The 20105-nt window shown below is 39.8% G+C and overlaps 2 protein-coding genes across 2 annotated transcripts; one reads left to right on the forward strand and one right to left on the reverse strand.

The window, feature by feature from the left end:
* Positions 1 to 351: 351 nt before the first annotated feature.
* Positions 352 to 3329, forward strand: spx (spexin hormone). The gene is made up of 6 exons (XM_047576021.1): positions 352 to 488; positions 909 to 992; positions 1143 to 1200; positions 1539 to 1601; positions 1713 to 1799; positions 2357 to 3329. Exons 1-6 carry the CDS (start codon positions 483 to 485, stop codon positions 2419 to 2421), a joined length of 363 nt encoding a protein of 120 aa, XP_047431977.1. The 5' UTR covers positions 352 to 482; the 3' UTR covers positions 2422 to 3329.
* Positions 3330 to 3463: 134 nt separating this feature from the next.
* Positions 3464 to 19063, reverse strand: gys2 (glycogen synthase 2). The gene is made up of 16 exons (XM_047576020.1): positions 18800 to 19063; positions 14286 to 14467; positions 13594 to 13785; positions 13312 to 13497; positions 11064 to 11208; positions 10759 to 10876; positions 10561 to 10681; positions 10369 to 10475; positions 9462 to 9521; positions 9238 to 9316; positions 6911 to 7024; positions 6584 to 6710; positions 6043 to 6138; positions 5784 to 5947; positions 5556 to 5636; positions 3464 to 3984 (listed from the first exon to the last, which is right to left on the reverse strand). Exons 1-16 carry the CDS (start codon positions 18921 to 18923, stop codon positions 3766 to 3768), a joined length of 2115 nt encoding a protein of 704 aa, XP_047431976.1. The 5' UTR covers positions 18924 to 19063; the 3' UTR covers positions 3464 to 3765.
* Positions 19064 to 20105: the final 1042 nt, after the last annotated feature.

The raw sequence follows: 20105 nt of genomic DNA on the forward strand, positions 1-20105 counted from the left end.
CTCTTGATTCATAAAATCCAGCTCCCATCTCTCCATCTTCTGCACCAGTGAGCAAGGTGCAAAGATATCAATATCCCCACAGAGGGAAAATATCGCTGCTCTTATCAATGGTGACACCCCACCGCGCCAGGCTACAATTTACATTAACGGCCTGCAGCTCCAACGTGACTAATTTTGAAAAACTACCCCAGGAACTGAAAGGGCTTATGGCAGCTGTTTTAATTCAGAAATATTTACAGTATACCACAAAACCTCAATCAAAGGAGCATAATTGATTGGGCCCTCTGTTCACTCTCCATCCTGACCGCCCCCGTTCCATCAAATTGGCTTGACCTATCACTGCTGGCATCATGAAAGAGCGCGGAGCACCGAGGGCTCCCCCGCCCCGGAGGATATAAATACAAGGAGAGGGAGGACGCGAACAATTACCGGGACCTCTTTACTGTCTCACCGTCAACCAGGCACACAGGAGCCCTGACACCATGAAGGTAAGTTCGTGACAATTTTACTGTTGGTATTCAAATCTGATTTAAAACACCTTTTTAAAGGGTTAGGGTTACCATTAAAGAGAACTGCCATACAAAAAATAAACTGTACAGTAGTTTTTTTTACTTGTATGATCTGCAGTTTTTAAGACATTTTGAGTCAATATGCTATTGTGTAGTTATTAAATCTTATTTTCTCTAATGAAGTCCATGAAAATGTGCAAATCTAAATGCAATTCATATTGGATTATCTTACCCTTACATTTAAAAGTTGCTCAATGAATTTGAAGCCTGGTGATATTATTCTATCCTATCAAAGATTTGCCAATAGCCGAAGCACATGAACCAGTGAGTTATCTGAGAAGCACGTTACTCTGCTGCAAATTTTGAATTCTTCTAAGATGTTTTCCGTGTCCCCCGCAGGGACTGAGGATCATCACGTTAACCTACGTGCTCACCATTTTACTGCTCACCACGTTCATCTCACAGTCATGGGGTGCACCGAAGGTAGCCTTAATTTGGCTAACGTATTTAACAAATTGACTGTATTCTGAAATCAACTAAGCTATCAGAAGACTCATAAATTAGAAACATACAATTTATGCAGTTCCAAATGTTTTTGTTGTTGTTTTTGTTTTTTGTTTTTTCCTCATGAAGGGCTCGTTCCAGCGGAGAAACTGGACCCCGCAGGCTATGCTGTATCTGAAGGGCACGCGTATGTATTTAGCAGACAAATGACCACATGTTCAATATTTAATAGCTAAATATGAAAAAGTCAAGACTCCAGCAACACTTTTAGTATATGGAACAATTTTATCAGAACTAATTGAGTTAATTGAATAGTTCCAGGCCTACTACAAGTGATCTTGATCTTTGTATATTTGTTTTTCTACTACTAATACACTTTTCTTCAAAAGTTTCTAGGAGTCTGTTGTTATTTCATGGTTCATCTGAAGTCTGACAGTGTAACAAACATATGATACTGCTGACTGGATTAACAAGAACTGAAAATTAGCTCTTTTACAGTAACAAAAATGTCTCTTTTTCTGTCAGAGGGACGCAGGTTCATCTCAGAAGACCGAAAGGAAGGAGATGTGTATGACACGCTGCACTTAGGTACATTGAAGTTCACTTTATTTATCCCGCAGTGGGGGAACAGCAGTCTTTAAGCTGTATCCAGCTTCGACCCGTGTGGATAACCTGTGTGCGGTGTCTGGTCCCTGTCAGAGACTCGCAGTCAGAACACAGAGAAGCTGAGTGTGGACCAGGCAGCCACCGTCCTGCTCAACTTTCTGCAGCGCGCCAGAGAGGGAGGTGAGCAGCACCCCACCTGCCCGGTCCAGATGAAGCACACTTAAGTCCGATATAGCCTACATACATGAATCCTTTTTTCTGTGCACAGAAATGCAGTGTATTTAAGTCAGCCTTGTAAAACTACACATTATATATTTTTTTATGGTTCTTAAAGACAAAATCTTTTGTGGATTGTAATGAACAGAAACTGTAAAAAAAAAAAAAAAAAAAAAAAAAAAACAACAACTGGGGGTTATGGAGAAAAAATCAAATTTGAAATGATCAATATGAAAAAAGGCAATGGAATTTGTCCCCACTACCACAATGAGATATTGATATAGGTCTTTCTGGATAGCTGTTATCTATCCGAATTTGCGAATACATTTTTAGTGATTCTCTTTTGACGCAAAAACATATATCCTGCTTGCTGAGGATGTTGAGAAAAAGTTTAGACACACTGCCGACGAGTGGATGTCCCCCTCTCCTGGGTGTAAAGCAGAAGTAGGTGACCAAACTGAACATGAAATTCAAGCAAACTATGTTATATTCATCATTCATTTCTTCTCTCTCTGTTATAGCTGATGAGAACCCAGATGAGCTGTATTTCCAGGAGCTGCCCGTGTGGAAGAGAGAATACTTCTGATAGTGTTTATAAAGCTGCCAAGAACATCTGTTCCATTCTGAGCGAAGGAGAGGAACAGCTGTTTTGTAAATATGGAATGAAATCCTTTGACAATGTTTGAGATTGGATGTTTTAATAAAACGAGTTGAATCCATAGCAACCACCCGTCTTAGCCTGTCTGAGGTTTTCAACTTTCTGTTTGCTGTGATCACAGTGGTGTTACATACACAGCATTGGTGTGGTATCAAGATTTGAACATTTAAATGACAGGGTAATTGGTAAAAACAGAGTAACTATATAACACATCTGGATGATCAAATAATGATATGTTCTAGGAGTTCTCCTTTAGTTTTGACAAAAACTTTGCACACACTTTATTCTCCGAACCATCTTCATGAGCTCATCACATAGAGCTTTTCTAACAAAGAGTTCCAACATTATCTAGGCTGCTTGCCCTTTACTCACTTGTGTTCCACCTCATCCTAAACCATCTCAGCTTGATTGAGGCCAGTGACTGTAGAGACATCGGATGCAGTAATCCATCATTCAGTATCTTAGCCCTTACCAGGCCTGCAGGTGTGTTTGGCTCACTGTGCCTGCTGCCATGTGCATGTTGTTATATTGTAAGGCTGGAAATTGGGTGGAAATTAAATGAAATATAGGATAACTGATCATTTTGCTACATATGTGAATTTTAGTAGCAACATTAAGATGTAAATGGTAGCAAATGAGCAAATAAATCTGAAAACTGTTAACACCACATTAATGTCTGTGGAAATTCATCAAGTCACTCAGACATTTATATACAGGTCTGACTTCATGTTATTAAGTGGTGGTAAAAATGGTCTAAAAATGTATCATTTTAATATGCTATTATCAAATTGACTTGAAAATACAGTCTAGACTGCAAGAATCTGAATAGTTGTGAATTGACTTTTGCGTTAACTTTCCATGAGTCTGGCACAAAGAGCAAAAGTACAAAGTTTTCTTTAGGCTTGAAACTTCAAACTGTGAAAATATAAGCAGAGATCAGAAACACCAGAGGCAGACAGAAGAACAGTTGTTGGCTCTACTTGAAGTTTATTTCAGTCATTTTCTCATGTTCAGCTGCCTGAACACTTCCAAAAACATTCAGTTATCTCCCATTTCTTAAGGCAGCAGAGGAGCTTATGTTGAAGCAGTTTGAAATGATTTACAGTGACTGATTAATGTTAGTGTTTTCAACGCGTGGGAGGTCTTTTTGAAACAGTTTTTCAGACATTCATTAAAACCTTGTTTTCCTTTATGAGGAACTGTATATAGGATATCAAGGCCCTTTCAAGGTGGAGATGATGGCGTCTGTCACAGAATCAAAGCTGGAACATTTCAGTTTCCTGACTCTCCCCGTTGTTTCTTCTTGCCCTTTGGCACGCCTCCTAGTGCAAAAGGAGATTTGATGTTTAGCCGGTCCCTCTCGGCCTCTTCGTCCTCGTCGTATGGTTCGTCATCGTCATCCTCCGCATCGCTGTGGTGGGGGGTGGAGTGGAGGGACGCAGATGGGGAGGGAGGCACCGAATAGGGCCGAGGGTACTGGAAGCCCTCTGTCTGTGGAGAAGAAGGAGTTCCTGTTATTGAAAAATCACATATTCCCAACCAGGTGTTGGGAAAGCATAAAGGAATCCCAATTTGAGAAACTTTTAAAAAGGTTAAAGAGTAGAAAATAGCAGATTTATCTGCACATTCCAGTTCCTTCCCCATCACAGTGGTGTTTTATATTCAGGTCTGATGACCTATCCTTTCATGTGCAGAAATACAGATGAATCAAATTCGAGTCCATTTTGTCAGTCTTCAACTGTCCAGCTATTGGTGAGTCCGTGCCCTCTGGACTGTTCTGTATGTCTGCTTTTCCACTCAGCACAGCACAGAATGTAGGATTGTAGCTTTTCTGTCAGTTCCAAGAACTCATTCGCTCATCAACTCTCATCTCATCTCTCATCAGGTTTTTTTCCATCCACAAAAACAGGTGCGCAAGAGACGATTTTTGATAGTGGGGTCGAACTGAGGAGCAGTTTCGTGAAATGTTGTGCAAAGCTACAAACTATTTGTAGATAACTCTTTGTAATAGACACATTCATCTACATAAACACGATACATCTCATGTCCACTCCTTATTTTATACTCTTACATATTGTATATATTAAATATTTGCATACAGTACATACTATGCACAATATATATATACTTTTAATTTACTTTTTATACATTTTATATCTACTGTAGGCAGGTATATTAGGACAAGCATTCCTAATAAAGTCCATCAAATTAAGTTTTGCTTTATAGGCGTCAGTGACTATGTGCTGGTAAGAATCTTGACATATTTTAGTTTAGTCTTTTAGTCTTAGTTGTATTCTTTTATTGTATCATTTATTCCTCCGTTTTATACCTTCTTGTATTCTGTTTTGTCTATCCAATTTTAATTTTCATCCAAATTGACATCCTATATTTCTCTCTCTGTCATGCCTGTGTTCCTTTTTTCCCCCTTTCCTTTCTTCATTCCTACCTTCCCTTTCTGCCTGCATTTTTTCCTTTTCTCCCTATCAAACAAGATAATGTCTGTCTCATATGAATACGACATAATGAACAAACAAATGAACTAACCGCAGTGTATTCACACTGTGAACTTGAAATACATACTTTCAACAGCTGAAAATAGTGTATCAGTCCAGAGGCCTTGGATGAGAGGAGGAGGAAGAGCAAAATGGAATGGAATCAACTAACTCTCTGACGATGTCTTGTCATTCATCCAAATGTTAGGCTGTCAATTAAATCTTGACAAATGTGAGTGAAATCCAACAGTAGGTTCTCGGTGTGTGGGTCGGTGGATGAGAGAGATTCTCATGAACATGCATGTGCAGTTAGAAGAAGGCAACAGGGAACAGGCAGTTTCATGGTGAAGTCTGGAAACCAGTGGGAATTTGGTAGCGTATACACTTTGTACCAGGCACCATCTTGGGACCATCTTGGGATGCTACTTAAATAATATAATAATTACCCATTTTTCTTAAGCAATGACAAGGACTTCAGCAAAAACAAAGATCAATTCCAAACACGCATGCACTAATGCACATAAAGTAATAGTAATACCAAATGAAAATCCCTTGTGCAGCATTCCTCACCTTCAGAGGCGCCATAGGGTCCATCTTGAACTTGTCTGGGAAAGCTCTGCTAAGGGCCATATGCCGGGCATGTATGTAGAACTGTCAATCAAAAGTCAGACACAACATTTGACCAAGCATGTTGCAGGTTTCTTCTTTGTTTTGAGATGCCCTATATATGTTCTACACCCCCCCCCCCCCCCCCCCCCCCCCCCCCCAATCAAGCTATACAGCGTGGCAGAAACAGACCCGTCCAAGGTATCTCCAGTCCAGCAGGTCAGACAGCCTCTCGGTCCGGTTCCGCTGGATGATGCGCTGACGTCGAGACTGCTGGCAGAAACTGAACATGAACTGGGTCAGCTGGTTGCAGGACTCCTCGGGGGAACGGAAGCGCCGGTCCACAATGTAGATACCTGGGAGTGAAGAGAGAGGGCCGGAAGAAGAGCAAATATATACGGTCCCAAAGGAAAAAGGTGCATGTGATACCTCAAAGTGTGTGTTTGCACACCATAGGCAGCAGGGTCTGAGACGTGCTCCTCCATGAAGCAGCCGAAACCAGACAGATTGGTGGTCACGCTGGGAATGCCCATCACAGTACATTCACCTGGAGAATACAGGACAACACACCTCAGAAATCCAATTTATTATTAACGTTTCACAGCAAATGATAAAGATCTGGTAACACCAGCAAAATGGTCCTGGGATGTATTAGATGGTAAGTGACCATTTGTGTTTGAGCAACAACAGTGATTCGAGGAGGGACATCTGGACCATGGAAGCTCCAACTTACAAGGCTTGAAGGATCTGCTGCTAACATCATGATGGAAAAAGAGCCTCTATGATTTCTCTTCATTTATCAAGATTCTCTCCAAAAATGGTGCTACAGAAAATATTCCATAACAACAAGAGTACGTCACACCTTGGGAGTCACACCTCGGGGACCAACAGCTTTCTCTTTGTGGAAGGGTTGTTTAAAACATGTCTTAACATATTGCTTAATTAGAAGGCAATGACAATGTATGCAGTACAATGTGAAGGTCAAAGGCTACCAGGTGTGTATCCCCATGGTTCATAGTAGGAAGGGAACACTCCAAGGTTACAGCCACGGACGAAGTCGTCATAGTCCATCGGCAGCAGAGGACTGGTGGAGGACAGGAACTCAGGGTGGAAGATAATCTGAGAGGTGGACACACGGATAATGAGACATGATAAGATTAGTTGTATAAGCTAAAATGTACTGTGGATATTAATACAATGATTTCAGGGGGATGCTTCCTGTTACCCTCACACTTAAACACAGCAGGACACACTGAGTGCCACCTTAAACTAGAGTATACAATCATCTGATGATCTGAGGTACAGGATGTGGCATATACCTTGACGCGGTCATTCCTGGAGTTAAAGAGGCCGATGCGTCTGACGTTCGACAGGATGGGATCTTTGGAGTCGTCCTCCATGTTATGAGTGGTCACTGGAGGGAGGCTGTGTCTCTGCGGACATATGCGATTGAGACAGTAAAAGGAATGAGAACCAGAAACAGGGTCAGTAGTTAATTCTTCAGTTTTTCAAACTTGATTTTGAAATCCATGCTTGAGCAATTAATTACTACTTACTAACAAAAGTATTTTAAAACTGAGCACCTCCACAGGTTCAATAATCCTTCTCGGTTAATAAGCTTATACAATTCATCTGCATTAAAAACTGAAAGAATTCATGTATCTGAGGTCGTAACACGTCTGGTTTTCAGTACTGCATATATGCACACTCTGTAGAGATGGGTGTAAACTGAATTCTCATAAATCTCATTGTGCTGCATTCATGTACTATGCATCATGTGCCTGAAGCCATGGCATGATGGGTTTTTGAGTCAGTGGTCCACAACTGCTAACCTTTCAGAGGGTAATTCTCAAAGGTATTGATCATCAGCTAAAGCTTGAGATAATTATACCTGATTACTGCTTCACGCCAGGACAAACAAAAAACAGTAATCCCTGTTTATTTGGAAACATGGCGTCCTGCCTCCAGCAATTAAAGCATTAACATGTTTTGTTATGGATAAATGGAAAGGAGAGAAAATAATTAACATCTTTTTAACTGGAGTAGTTCTTGAATTAGATTTCAAAAACAGTATTATAATAACTAATAGATCCATGGTTTAAAAATACCACATAAGGTCCAGTGTAGAAAAATAAAGTAAAGATTGCTTATTCTAGTTAAATAAATGACAATAATAAAACTGACCACACCACTAATACTAGCTGGTGTGTTGGAAGCTAAAAGGCCAGCAAGCATTCTGAATTACTTCATTATTTTTGCTGTAAAACTATAGCTAGATTGTGTTAAGAAAGTCCTTTTTTATTTTATTTTTTTATTTTGGATGAGCTCACCCATAAAAACAGAGATAAACAAAACTGTGATTGAAAAGTGGGGGTGGGAAAGAAATGGAGGATGTTACACATGAAAAATGTCAAAGAGACAAATAATCACAACAGCGCTTCTTCCAATCACCAATCAGGAGACTCCATTCCATCACTCTCTACACATTTATGGTCAATAAGACTCGCACTCCATTTCCAACGACTGAAATATTGACATTGGCATGCATTCATTTCATTGTGAAAGACCTTTTTATGGACCCTTTGCCAACACTGAACTCTAACATACATCACGTCTGACACAGCCTGTCTATTGACCTACGGTCTGGAGTGGAGGGAGGTAATTAACCCACGCTTGACTTGGTTACGGCACTGACGTTCATTCATGTTTTTTGCTCAGGGGAATCCCCCTCATGTCTGCTTATATTTCTAGTCTGGCAGTAGCTATCGGTCACATTGATGGCTCCTGGGGAAAAGCTATATCCATTCACAAAAACAGAGCAGATGATATGAGAGTATGCCAACAGAGATTTATCCTCTTTTCATTTTTGTCGCTCAGTCACATATTTTTACATTGCTGTTTAGAGTTTATTGTGGTGCAGTGTATTATTAGGTAAGCGATGATTTTTTTTTATTAGACACAAGTAAAATCAATAAAAACAGCATGACGGGTATCAGCAAGGGAAAGTTTTGGCTTCTCATCATTGGCTCCCTGTCAGTTCCAAAACAGAATGTAAAATCCTCCTCCATCCATAAAAGCCCTTAAAGGCCTGTCTCCATTCTATCTCCAAGACCTCATAGTACCATATCACCAATAGATCACATCAAAGTGCAGGCCTTCTTGTGATTCCTAGAGTTCGGATGCCGGACACTTCTACTTTTAAAGTCAGATTTAAGACATCCTTTTTTATCAAGCTTATAGTTAGGGCTGGCCCAGATGACACCAAACCATTCCTTAGTCATGGATTCAGCACCTATCCTCTACTCTCTTCTCTATCACACTGAGCTCCTGTCCTTTAATTTCCTGATGGCTTTGCTATAATAATCTGACATTCAACTAAATATTTGTGCAGAACATGGATGGGGTCATCATGTGACTGAAGAATAAAACAAGCTCTTGTATTACATGTATAAAAACAATATAATACAACAGTGTCCCTCAGTCAATTCCCTACATTGATCTACTACACACTATCAGTTAAAGGTTTGGACACACCTTCTCATTCAGTTCAATAAGAATGTGTGTCCAAACTTTTGACTGGTAGTGTATGTCCTCCACTTATGGATCCCCAGTTAGCTAATATCCCAAACATATAAAACTGCGATACCTGAGTGGCATAGATGGCTCGCTTCATAAGAGTGAAGTCATCCCGGTCCAGAATGGTGTTCATATCTGGGATCTGCCCTCTGAGGACAAAGAACGGCGTCACTCAAAGGCCCTTACATGATCGTATTACTCACAGAGGGCTGGTGCTCATTTCTGCAGCAATCTGACATCAACGGTGATCTCTCACCAAAATCAACAATGTCGCATGTTCACTCATACACTTACTTTAACAAAGCCTCATACAGCTTTTTACCGAACTTCTCCTTTACAGTGTGAGCTGTATCCCTGTGAGAGACAAATCATTAGAAACGTATATGAAACTCATTACAGACCAATGAAAAAGACGTCCACTGAATGTGTGTCATTGCCATTGACAGTCACTAATTTGAGTATTATAGAATGTGAAGCATCACTTGGTGGCATTTGTCAGTACATTCCAAGTCCAATACAAATTTCTAGGAACTGAAATGATTGATATATATGTATGTATATATATATATATATATATATATATATATATATATATATATATATATATATATATTTTTTTTTTTTTTTCATATCTGCCACTGTTATGGTTGATGACGTTGAGCTGCAGAAGAAAAATGAAAAATGCTTGTTCAAGGTTATGGTTAAATCAGTGTAGGAAGTAGAAGAAGTAGGAAATGAATGTTTCACATGTACACGCTTTGTCAAACCTCCCTGGACATTTTTGTGGCCTCTTTCATGGAAATGACTCAGTTCTACCACTGCCTCTGAAAAAGAACCATTATTTATCACATAACCACTGTTTTTACTGAAAAAGTCCCACTGGAGCTGCTTACTGGTAAACAAACTCTGTGGTTGACCTGACAAAAGATTCAGTTCAAAACTTAGACAACCTAAAGGATATGCTACTAACATTTTGCTAGCAGAACATAGGGTGCCTTTGGAGGTCTTTTTATAGAGTCATAGTGTTTGCAATGAATCCAGAGGATGTCTTCCTGGTCAATCACAATGTATATTTAAAAAACATATATAAAAATGTCTAATCAACCAAAGAGATTGCCTCTGCGGACCCTCTAGGGGTCGTGGACCCCCTGTTGAAGACCTATGATGTACAGTATCATTCATCAGCCACAGCAGACCATACCAGAGCTGTTTGCGTACTGCCTGCCCCTTTAGCGACTCCACGTTGAAATTGTTGGTTTTAGCTGGCATGATGAAAAAAACCACCACTGTCACATCATTCCTGTGCACCTGTGAGAGAGAGTGAGAAAACATTCTCATAGTACTTTTATTTACTATGAAAATTACAAAGTCCACAGAATGTAAAAGTTTTCACCCGCAGTAGGTAGTTGAGTCTGGACAGTGATTCGAGGAAAATATCAGCTCCCTTGTTGGTGAATTCGTAGCGTCCAGCGATGAAGAAGAAGAGGGTTTTCTCCATTTTGAAGTCCAGATGACTGATAAAGATTGATGAAATGATAATGATTACAATCACTGAGGAATTAAGACTAAATAATGAATTGAGCCCACCCACCCATAGAAGTGTCCTCTGACAAACTCCTGGATGCGTGCCTTGCTGGTGGAGTGCAGGTTCTGAAACTCATGCATGGCTGAGAATTTCTTCACATTTAACCCATTTGGGGTAATGACATCTGTACCAACACAGCAAAATAAGAGGTTTGAGACAGACCTTCATGTGAATAAGGCCAAAGAATTTATAGATATCTGCTTTGATTGCTGTGGTGGATGGCGAGACAAACTAACAAACTGACAAGCATCACCCTCATTAAACAAAACTAAGTTTCTGTGGAAAGTTTTGACAGTGACAAACTTTTCCACCTGGCTTCCTGTGCACCATGTGGTTGGCCTCCACAGCAGTGATCTGGGAGACTGTGGTGAAAACGTGAGCACAATGGACCGCTGCTCTCTCCAGGCAGTATCGATGGTAGATTTGCCTCTCACCAGCCTCTTTGTCAATGTTGAACTGCAACACACACACGTAGATACGGATAAAGAGGCAATCATTTCATGGGTTTTCATTTTAAAACTTCTAAATTCAGTCTTTTTGTATAGGAGTGGTTTCTTTACAGCTTTAATGTATTCAATATCATTTTATATCATATCACATTTATATCATCATATATGTCCATACTCTATTCTGTTAATTGTTTCAACTCTGTTTTTATTTTCTGGACTTGCTAATGTACCAGAAGTCAATGTGAATGTTAATCGGTTAAACAATCAAAAACAATGGAGTTTACCATGTGACCAGTGTGAACAAACCGGTCGTAGTCTGTGTTATCAAGCATGGTTTGGGTACATCTATGAGCATAAAATAGAGGCAGCTACCTAGTTGCCAAATGGAAAATGTAGATTATGATTACTTTAATTCATTCAAATAATTTAATTTAACAATTGTTTTCCTATTAATGTTAATATTTAGTTTTATGACTGAAATCTTCTCAGAGGATTCATATTTCGGCTTGTTCATCCACACTAATGGCATCACGTCTCATAGTTCATAAATCCTAAAAATGCATGTTGTTATGATTGCATCAATAGATGTAGTTCCCCTGAACTTCCTTTTGACGCTGAGCGTCATCTGTCAATTAATTATTCAGCCAGTGAGTGACCTTTAGCTCCACACTGACCTTTAGGACCTGAGCAGAACAAGGCCAATTACAGCCATCCCACCGTCCACACACAGTTCAGCATCGGTAATGACATTCTAAGTGGCTGTAAAAGACTACAATTTTTGCACGAGACCTTTGACTGTGAAAATAAATTTGACAGTAAAACACTGCAACCACGTTTCTGAGAATCCATAAATATGTTATTATAGAAACAATCATTTTATAATCATCAGAATCTTACAATATCAAAGTTCTTCTCCTCAGTTGGGTACACATTTGTTTTAGCTCAGCAAGAAACCATTTCATAGTTGGTGGTGCTGAGGGCATTGCAACTTGCAAGTTAGGATGCAGGTAAAGCTACTATTATACTGCAATAGCTCAATGTACAGTTACAGCAGTCAGGCATAGCATGACTGACAGGAGATAATAATAATAACATTGAGCATCTTGTGACAATACAGTGTTCTGCTGCGAAACTTTTGGACCTGGCATTCATACTTAGATATGTACCACCCTCCTAGAACAGATACCCCCAGCAAGATGCAACCTGACACAGAGACACACAAACGCTTTAACAAAAAAAAAAAAAAAAAAAAAAAAAAACAACAGCACAGGTTGTTGACCTGACCTCCAAATTCATTAGATCCCAAACTGATCAAGTATCTGTGCGATGATCCACAGAGACCTCTCCCTCAACCCATAGGACCCAAAGACCCACACTAACAACATTCTGTTGCCAGACACCACAGGACACCCTCAGAAGGCCCATGTACATTCTCTGAGGAGCCACAACTGATTTGGAGGCACAAGAGAGACCTACACAATTTTAGGAAGCTGGTCATAATGTTATGCCTAATTAGTGTAGATGAAGAGACCAAGTTCTACTGAGGTCAAAGATGTCCAATCACTCTGTGGCAGGCACTGGAAACACTGAGTAGTATCTTGACCATAGGGTTTGCCAATTCTAATCCTACTTGTTTGGTGTGAGATACAATGTCTCGGGTTTTCACATTCAGATTGTGCAAGGCTTTCTGCCTCCAGGAAAAACTGAGAGGACACAAACCGCAGAATTTCCCCTAGGTAACCCATAGTTGGATTTGCAGAGCTTGGTTTTATTAAAAACATACTTAAAATAGGCTATTGGCTCCAGTTGAATCATCATCATTATTTAGATGATTTGCATGTCTGTCCTGTTACCTTGAAATACTCGGTACAATCTGAAGCAGACAACATGTGACGGAGTCACTATATTTCCCCAGAAATTAACCAGACCTTCATGGTTTGTAGTAATTTAACTAGACAGGGACCATTTACATTATAGATCTGTATCGTGTAAATGTATTATAAAATTACACAATGAATGGCAATAAAAAGGCAATAAAAAAAAAAAACAATTGCCAGAGTTGCATTATTTGTCAGTGATCATATTTGTTCAGAAGGGCCTGACTTCTCACCTTGTCCAGGTTGTTATAAAAATCTGCATTCCCAGCACAGAGGTACCTTCCCAGCAGGGTGGCGTGTGTGGTGAACACTGTTGCTATGGGAATCTTGCGGGACCGAGAGAGAATAAGCCCAGCGCCCGCCTGCCACTCGTGGAAATGGGCAATCACATTGGGCTTGTCTCCGAGGTTGTCTGTTAACTGGAAAACAAAAACTCAGGCTGAAGTTAGAGATGATTTGTATTTTTACAACAGACAGCAGGAGGTGGAACGTCTGAACTTTAGCAACAGGCTGACCTCTTTGAAGAACCAAGCAATCAGGGATCCCAGGATGAGTGAGTCGTTGGCCTCTCGGTCATCGAAAGGCAGGCCGATGTTGCAAGTCTGCCACAGGTCCCCCTTCCAGCGGTCCAGGTTCCAGGCTGCAGAGCCAATGTCAAACAGGATCACATAGGGGCTGCCCTCGATCAACCAACGGCCAAAATGAACCTGCGGCACCAGTGACAATGAGCACAAGCCAGTTTAAATGAGGCTTTCGTATATCTTACATTCCTCTACATTTTTGCACCAAATGAGCTGGTGCAAAAATAACAATTTACATTATAAACATAGCATATTTGTTTCAAGCAATTAAGTGCCAGATATTGCAATTCAAAATTTCAAAATTTTCATTTTTACTTCTGTATAAGAAATACATTGCCTCAAAAGACTGTGACTACAACTGCAACATGATACGTCCCTCTCCTTGGATAATCAGTGCATGTACACCATCTAGTGGTTAAACTACCTGTGTTGGGCCTTTCTAGCTCCACTGTGAGCACCATCCAGCGATTGCAAGGTTAAAATACAAGTAGACGAATATATTCACACTAAAATTCTCAATTTCATCACTTTTGTTGTGAGAGGAGAAAGAAATTGTCAGCTGATGGATTAAAACCCAGAGCCCAGGATTATTCCCATTGGTCAATCGTTTCATCATGTTGTCCCACCTGGCAGCCGTTGTGGATGAGTGCATCCATGGCCTTCCTGATGGAAGGGTTGGGTGGCTCACAGCCCTCCACTTGAGTCTTAAAGTTGTGTTCGAAGTACGGCCCCATCATGTAGAAGTTCTCCCCCCATTCATCCACCGTGATTTTAGCCTTGGTCTGGATCACTGTGTAGATTCCTCCAACTGCAGGAAAACACAGTCAAAGAAAAAGATTGAAAGTCTCTTAAAGCTGGTTAACTTCAGTTATTATATTATATTATATTATATTATCCATTCTCATCCCATCTTCTATATCCACGTGTCCTCTAGAGGGCTGTGGTGGAGCTGGAGCCTATCCCAGCTGACATTGGAGAAAGGTGAGGTGCACCATGGATGATCTAAGGGCTTAGATTAGATTAGATTAGATTAGATTAGATTAGATTAGATTAGATTAGATTAGATTAGATTAGATTAGATTATCAGATTAAGTAAAGCACCAGCAACAACATCAATATCATCGCCTTAGTGCTCACTCTGAGGGTTTCAGATTCTATAAAGCGTCTTAAACTCAGTTTAACTGAATTGAATTGAAAGTGGAAGCATACATATAACAAATATAAAATAATAAAAAACATAAAACATTACTGATTAACTTAATATAATCAATGTATTAAGTGTGAGAAACCCATAAAATATTCAGTATCTCATTAAATGTCTACCTTTAGTCTGACCAACAGTCAACTCAGAAGTAATTGTGAAGTCAGTTCAGTTTGAGTCAGACAAATACAGACCAATATGAAAACAATTCAAAATGTTCTTTAAAATGTAAATGTTCTTTACAATCAGTGTTGCAGACTTTAAATGTTTACCCCTAGACCTTCAATTCCCCTGAATAAATAACTACAATTCAGAGGGAAATGAAATCATAACACTAAAATCCAAATTCAACAGAAAAATAAAAGAACAACAGATAAATATGATCTTATGATCAACTTTTTGTCATGCCATTTCAATTTTCAAACCAGAGGGCTGAAATTAAAAGAAGCGTCTAGTTGTTCAGGGTCATTCATTAGACGGTTGTTCAGTACTTAAATACATTGAACCTTGGGTAACTGTGAACTGGCACTGCAATGTTTTGCGTGATTTGTGATCCGGACAAACACAGACACAATTTTCAGCTCTGTTAAAGCAAAGAACACACACACGGATGTTTTTCCCAGTATCTCACTCACCAACAAAAAGACAAATACTGATACAACGACCATCAACAAACAGTGACTGCATAATGACGTCCAAACTGCATCAGAGCACAGCGGTTATATAAAAGGTAAATTCAGAAAAAAACAGCAGAATGACCAATAACCTCTGAACTGTTTGTGAGCAGGACCATGTGCAGCACTGGAAGCAAACAAATCCAGATGTTACAAAAAAAACGTTGTAGTCGCTGTCAAGTCAGAATCAGAAGAACAGGACATTACTACGTATAACTACGTATAACATTGATATCTCATAACCTTATATAAATATGACCCTTTAGGATCACGTGCAGTTCACACTGTTCCACACTCTTCCTTTTTGAAAGTGATGCAGCTGATTCTGAAACAAGAAGCCCTGCTCCCTGAGAGATTTGAAATGTAAAACATACTTAACTGGTTATAATATCAGTTTATCAATTTATTAATAAATTTAACATATATGGTCCCGTAAATGGTAAACAAATGTAAACATGTATATAGACTATTAGAAAATAAATGCTTATTCAGGTAATTGTCCACATGCACATTTTCATATTTGACAACATTAGGACACGTTTTCATGGTACCTAATAAATCAGTTATGCTCAGCCTTCATGTAGAGGTGTAGAGGGTCAGACCACATTTGCTCCTGATTTGTCCTGAGAATGTTTCCTTGATCATCTCTGACTGGCTGATTGAAAACCACATGCACTCTTAACCTCACGGAGAGTCTCAGGGACGCAATTTAACGACTAGATGGATCAGCTGAAACATGCATCTTATACATCTTGTGTGCCTGAGTTACCATATATGGTTCCTTGCCCCATTAAGGGATAATGGGGAATGCAAGAGTATTGAATTCAAGTAAAATTAACCTTTTAGCTAACAGAACTAACCTGGTTGATCTTAGCATGTCACAATCACTGTGTCCTTCTCTCTGACGCTCTGTTACTTTCATATTTAATTTCTTATGATACCTCATATATTCATACATTATACCAGTCAGTTATACCATTTTACCTGACAGTTTCAGTTTTTATTCAACAGTAACTTAATAGGTTCTGTAAAGCATCTTGAGACAGAAAATCTTACTTCACTTTAGTCAATGAACTCTCTTTTCATTTTTATGTAAACAATAAACAAGAATGTGTGTATTGCACAGTGTTTGTTTGTTTTCTTGCAGGTTCTTTAGTGGGCGGGTCTTAAGTTGGATAACTGGGAGCACCTGGCCAGTCTCCCTGGGCCTTTAAGTTCTGGCAGTCATAGCCCTCATTCTTGCTCCTGTTCCTGGTCATGTCTCGCCTCTCGAACCCAACTCCTCTGACGTCACGTTTTTGCTTTGTTGGCTATGGCCCAGTTATTTTATTTTCGCACCCTTCAACAATACACACACACTAACATGCATCCATCGACACCTTTGCTATTAACCTGTGTCTTGTTTTGTCATGGCTTACGAGCCAGGTCATGGTAATTTTAAGTTTAATAAACTTCTCCCTGTGTCTACATGTCCCAGGTACTTCCTCCCGTCCAAAGACATGCTCATTAGTTCATTAATGATTCTAACTGGCCGTAGGTGTGAGTGTTAATGGTTGTTTGTGTCTTTGTGTTGACTGTACCCCACCTCTCGTACACTGTCAGCTGGGATGGGCTCCAGAGGACAGGTGGTTATAGAAAATTAATGAATTAATGAATAAATTTGAAATTATAAAGTTGATTCTATTAAAACCCGTACAGTGTTCTACTGTGGTGCTTGTTACACTGAAATGTTTCTAATATCCTTTCCCCTCGTGTTTGTAAAAACATCAGATTGGCACAACTTTGAATTTTACATGAGCTAGCTATTTGTGACCACCTTCCTCTCAACCCCACAGTACATTTCAGCTAAAAACCCCAATTCCAATGAAGTTGGGACGTTTTATAAAACATGATTTGCAAATCCTTTTCAGCCTGTATTCAATGGAATATACCAAAAAGAAAAAGTATTTAATGTCCAAACTGATCACTTATGTTGTTGTTGTCGTTTTTGCAAAATGCAAATGTTCACTCATTTTAAATTTGATGCCTGCAGCATACTCTCCAGAGAAGGTGAGACAAATGTTGAGCAATGCTCAAAAAAGAAAGGTGAGTGTCATGATTGGACATAAGTCACAGACCAAGAAGGTGGCATGAGTTGATAAAGTTTAATCTGATCTGATCTAATCTAATCTACTCTAATCTAATCTAATCTAATCTAATGTAATCTAATCTAAACTTAAAAAAGGAGCACCCTCAAAGGGCTCAGTCGTTCACAAACAAGGATGGGGTGAGGTCCACCACTCTGTGAACAACTACGTGAGCAAATAGTCCAACAATTTTAACGTGCAATTGCGAGATATTTAGGGATTTCACCATCCGTAGTCCATAATATCATCATCAGGTTCAGAGAATCTGGAAAAATCTCTGCACCTAAGCCGCAAAGTCAAAAACCAGCATTGAATGCTCGTGACCTTTGACCCCTCAGATGCCAATGAATTAAAAACGGACATTATTCTGACGCCCGGGCCTGTTAAACAACTGAAATCGTACATCAAGCAAGAATGGGAAAGAATCTCGTCTACAAAGCTTTGATAGTAGATGTAACATAGTGGTGAACATGCCCCTGTTCCAAAAAAAGTGCATTATTTATGTTTTACCCAACATCCCATTATCCCAGATGAGCCCAAAGCTCGTGACCTCAGTGTCTCAGTAGTTTATCTTAGAGTCAAGGCTAAAGCCACAGTCCATGTTTCTGAATATTTCATCAGAAAAGGAGACGCAGCATGTCACTGTCGGTTACACCTCATAGCACATGTCCGTCCCTCTGAACCACTACAGGTGGGATTTTCATCGGATTTCTTTGTAATAGTTTTGTGTTTTGCCTTGAATTCTACATTTACACATGAGCATCTGAGGTCTGCAGCATGTTCACCACTTATCTGCAGCTTAATGTTTAACTCTGTGCATGCTGGATTTCAATATTTACTCTAAAGGGGCAAAGAGTCAGGTTTACGCAAAATATTACTAATACAATCAAAGAGACGTGCTTTCAAAGTTCTCTGTGCGGTCTCGTTTTTGTATTTGTTCGTTTCCTTTATTCCTTCCATTAAAATGTCAACCATGTTTTCACTTCACTTTGATCCAAATGAAATCTCTATACAGACACTTGAAATAATTAGCCTGTGGGCAAAAGACATCCTCCAGCTCTGGATGCATAGATGAATCAGCTGAAACATGCATCTTATTGAAAGAATGTAATAAATCCTAGATTTCCTGTCAGACTGACCTTTGTTGGTGACCTCCCAGGCCACCTCAAAGAGCAGCAGGTCTTCCTTGGGCAGCTCCTCCTCTTCCCAGACCGGCAGAACCCCACTCAGGGACGACATGGACAGGGAACGAGACAGCGGCATCTTACAATTTCAGGAGGTCCAGCGGTCACCTCTAAAAAAAGAAGCAGCTCTGCTAAACAGAAGTCCTTCAGTCTGGTCTGTGGGTGGGGGTCCTGGGCTCAGAGAAGACTGCCCTCGCACTGGGAACAACAGGACAAGATAAAAGGGAGTTGGAAAGGCAAAAAGTTTCCACCCCGCCTACCGAGGATGACCTCTAGCCAGAGAGAGACGAGAGAGAAGAGCTGTGTGATCACCTGAATGTGATTGTGAAATGCAGATGAAAGAAAGCAGTTCTGCCCACGGGACAGGATCAGACAATCCTGGAATATTCTTTAACCTTTCAGTGAGCACAGTCAAGATTTTTTTTTTTTTTTTTTACATATACACTTTTTTCGTACATTCAACAGGGAATACTCTAAAGGAATCTTTCCAGAAACTTGGATTTACAAGGCATGTTTTTTTTTCCCACCAGTCTGATCAATCCAAAAACAGTTGTAGATATGGTTTGACATGAAGTGCTTTTCTACGAAATAGTACTCAAAGCATTTTACAGTCACAGTGACACATCTACCCAAAAACATATTTGCGCAAAAGTGCCACTTCAGCATGTAGCCCATGTACTAGGAATCAAACCACTAACCCTTTGGTTTAGGCGCAACCTTCTCTAATTACTAATTGTCACACACACCTTGGATATCATGTAATCTTGTTCATTTTGATCATTTGCATTCTAGCAAACTTCTAAGCAAACTCATTTAAAATGGTATAATGTAATTGTTGCCCAGTATCCCAAAGCAGTGGCAGTGTCAGATAAACATTGTGAGGCAGGCTGAATCAACAAAGACAGAAGCATTGAGTGCAGCCTTTATTTTGGTGGCGGCTCAGTAGACTTGGAATGCTGTAACTCCAAGAGACATACAAGCTGGTTTTAAACTGCTACAATTTACAGATCGCACTGATCCTGGGCTCTGCAGACCTTGGATTCTGATCACGTAAAAGATAGGCACGAACAATCCCAGGACGATTTTAGATTACATTTGAAGGATAAACTCTCTGATCACATTTGAAGATATGTGCACATTTGTTTGGTACATTCTGAGTCGCGTTAAAGACCACATATACTCAACAGGGGTGCCGGTTATTAGGATTCCTGCCCATGCCTAATAACCAAGATGATGTTGATGATTCTTTCTACTTCTGCAA

The sequence above is a fragment of the Mugil cephalus genome, chromosome 22 (genome assembly GCF_022458985.1).
Source record: "Mugil cephalus isolate CIBA_MC_2020 chromosome 22, CIBA_Mcephalus_1.1, whole genome shotgun sequence".
Classification (NCBI taxonomy): domain Eukaryota; kingdom Metazoa; phylum Chordata; class Actinopteri; order Mugiliformes; family Mugilidae; genus Mugil; species Mugil cephalus.

Bases quoted from the DNA above. Each gene is read 5' to 3' on its own strand.
- spx (XM_047576021.1), top strand. The intron at 1,201-1,538 runs GTATGTATTTAG...TTTTTCTGTCAG, and splicing joins GCTGTATCTGAAGGGCACGC to AGGGACGCAGGTTCATCTCA. The intron at 1,602-1,712 runs GTACATTGAAGT...GGTCCCTGTCAG, and splicing joins GTATGACACGCTGCACTTAG to AGACTCGCAGTCAGAACACA.
- gys2 (XM_047576020.1), bottom strand. From the start codon at position 18,923: ATGCCGCTGTCTCGTTCCCTGTCCATGTCGTCCCTGAGTGGGGTTCTG. The intron at 13,498-13,593 runs GTCAGCCTGTTG...TTTGTTTTCCAG, and splicing joins TTGCTTGGTTCTTCAAAGAG to TTAACAGACAACCTCGGAGA. The intron at 3,985-5,555 runs GTGAGGAATGCT...TCTTCTCCACAG, and splicing joins ACCCTATGGCGCCTCTGAAG to ACAGAGGGCTTCCAGTACCC.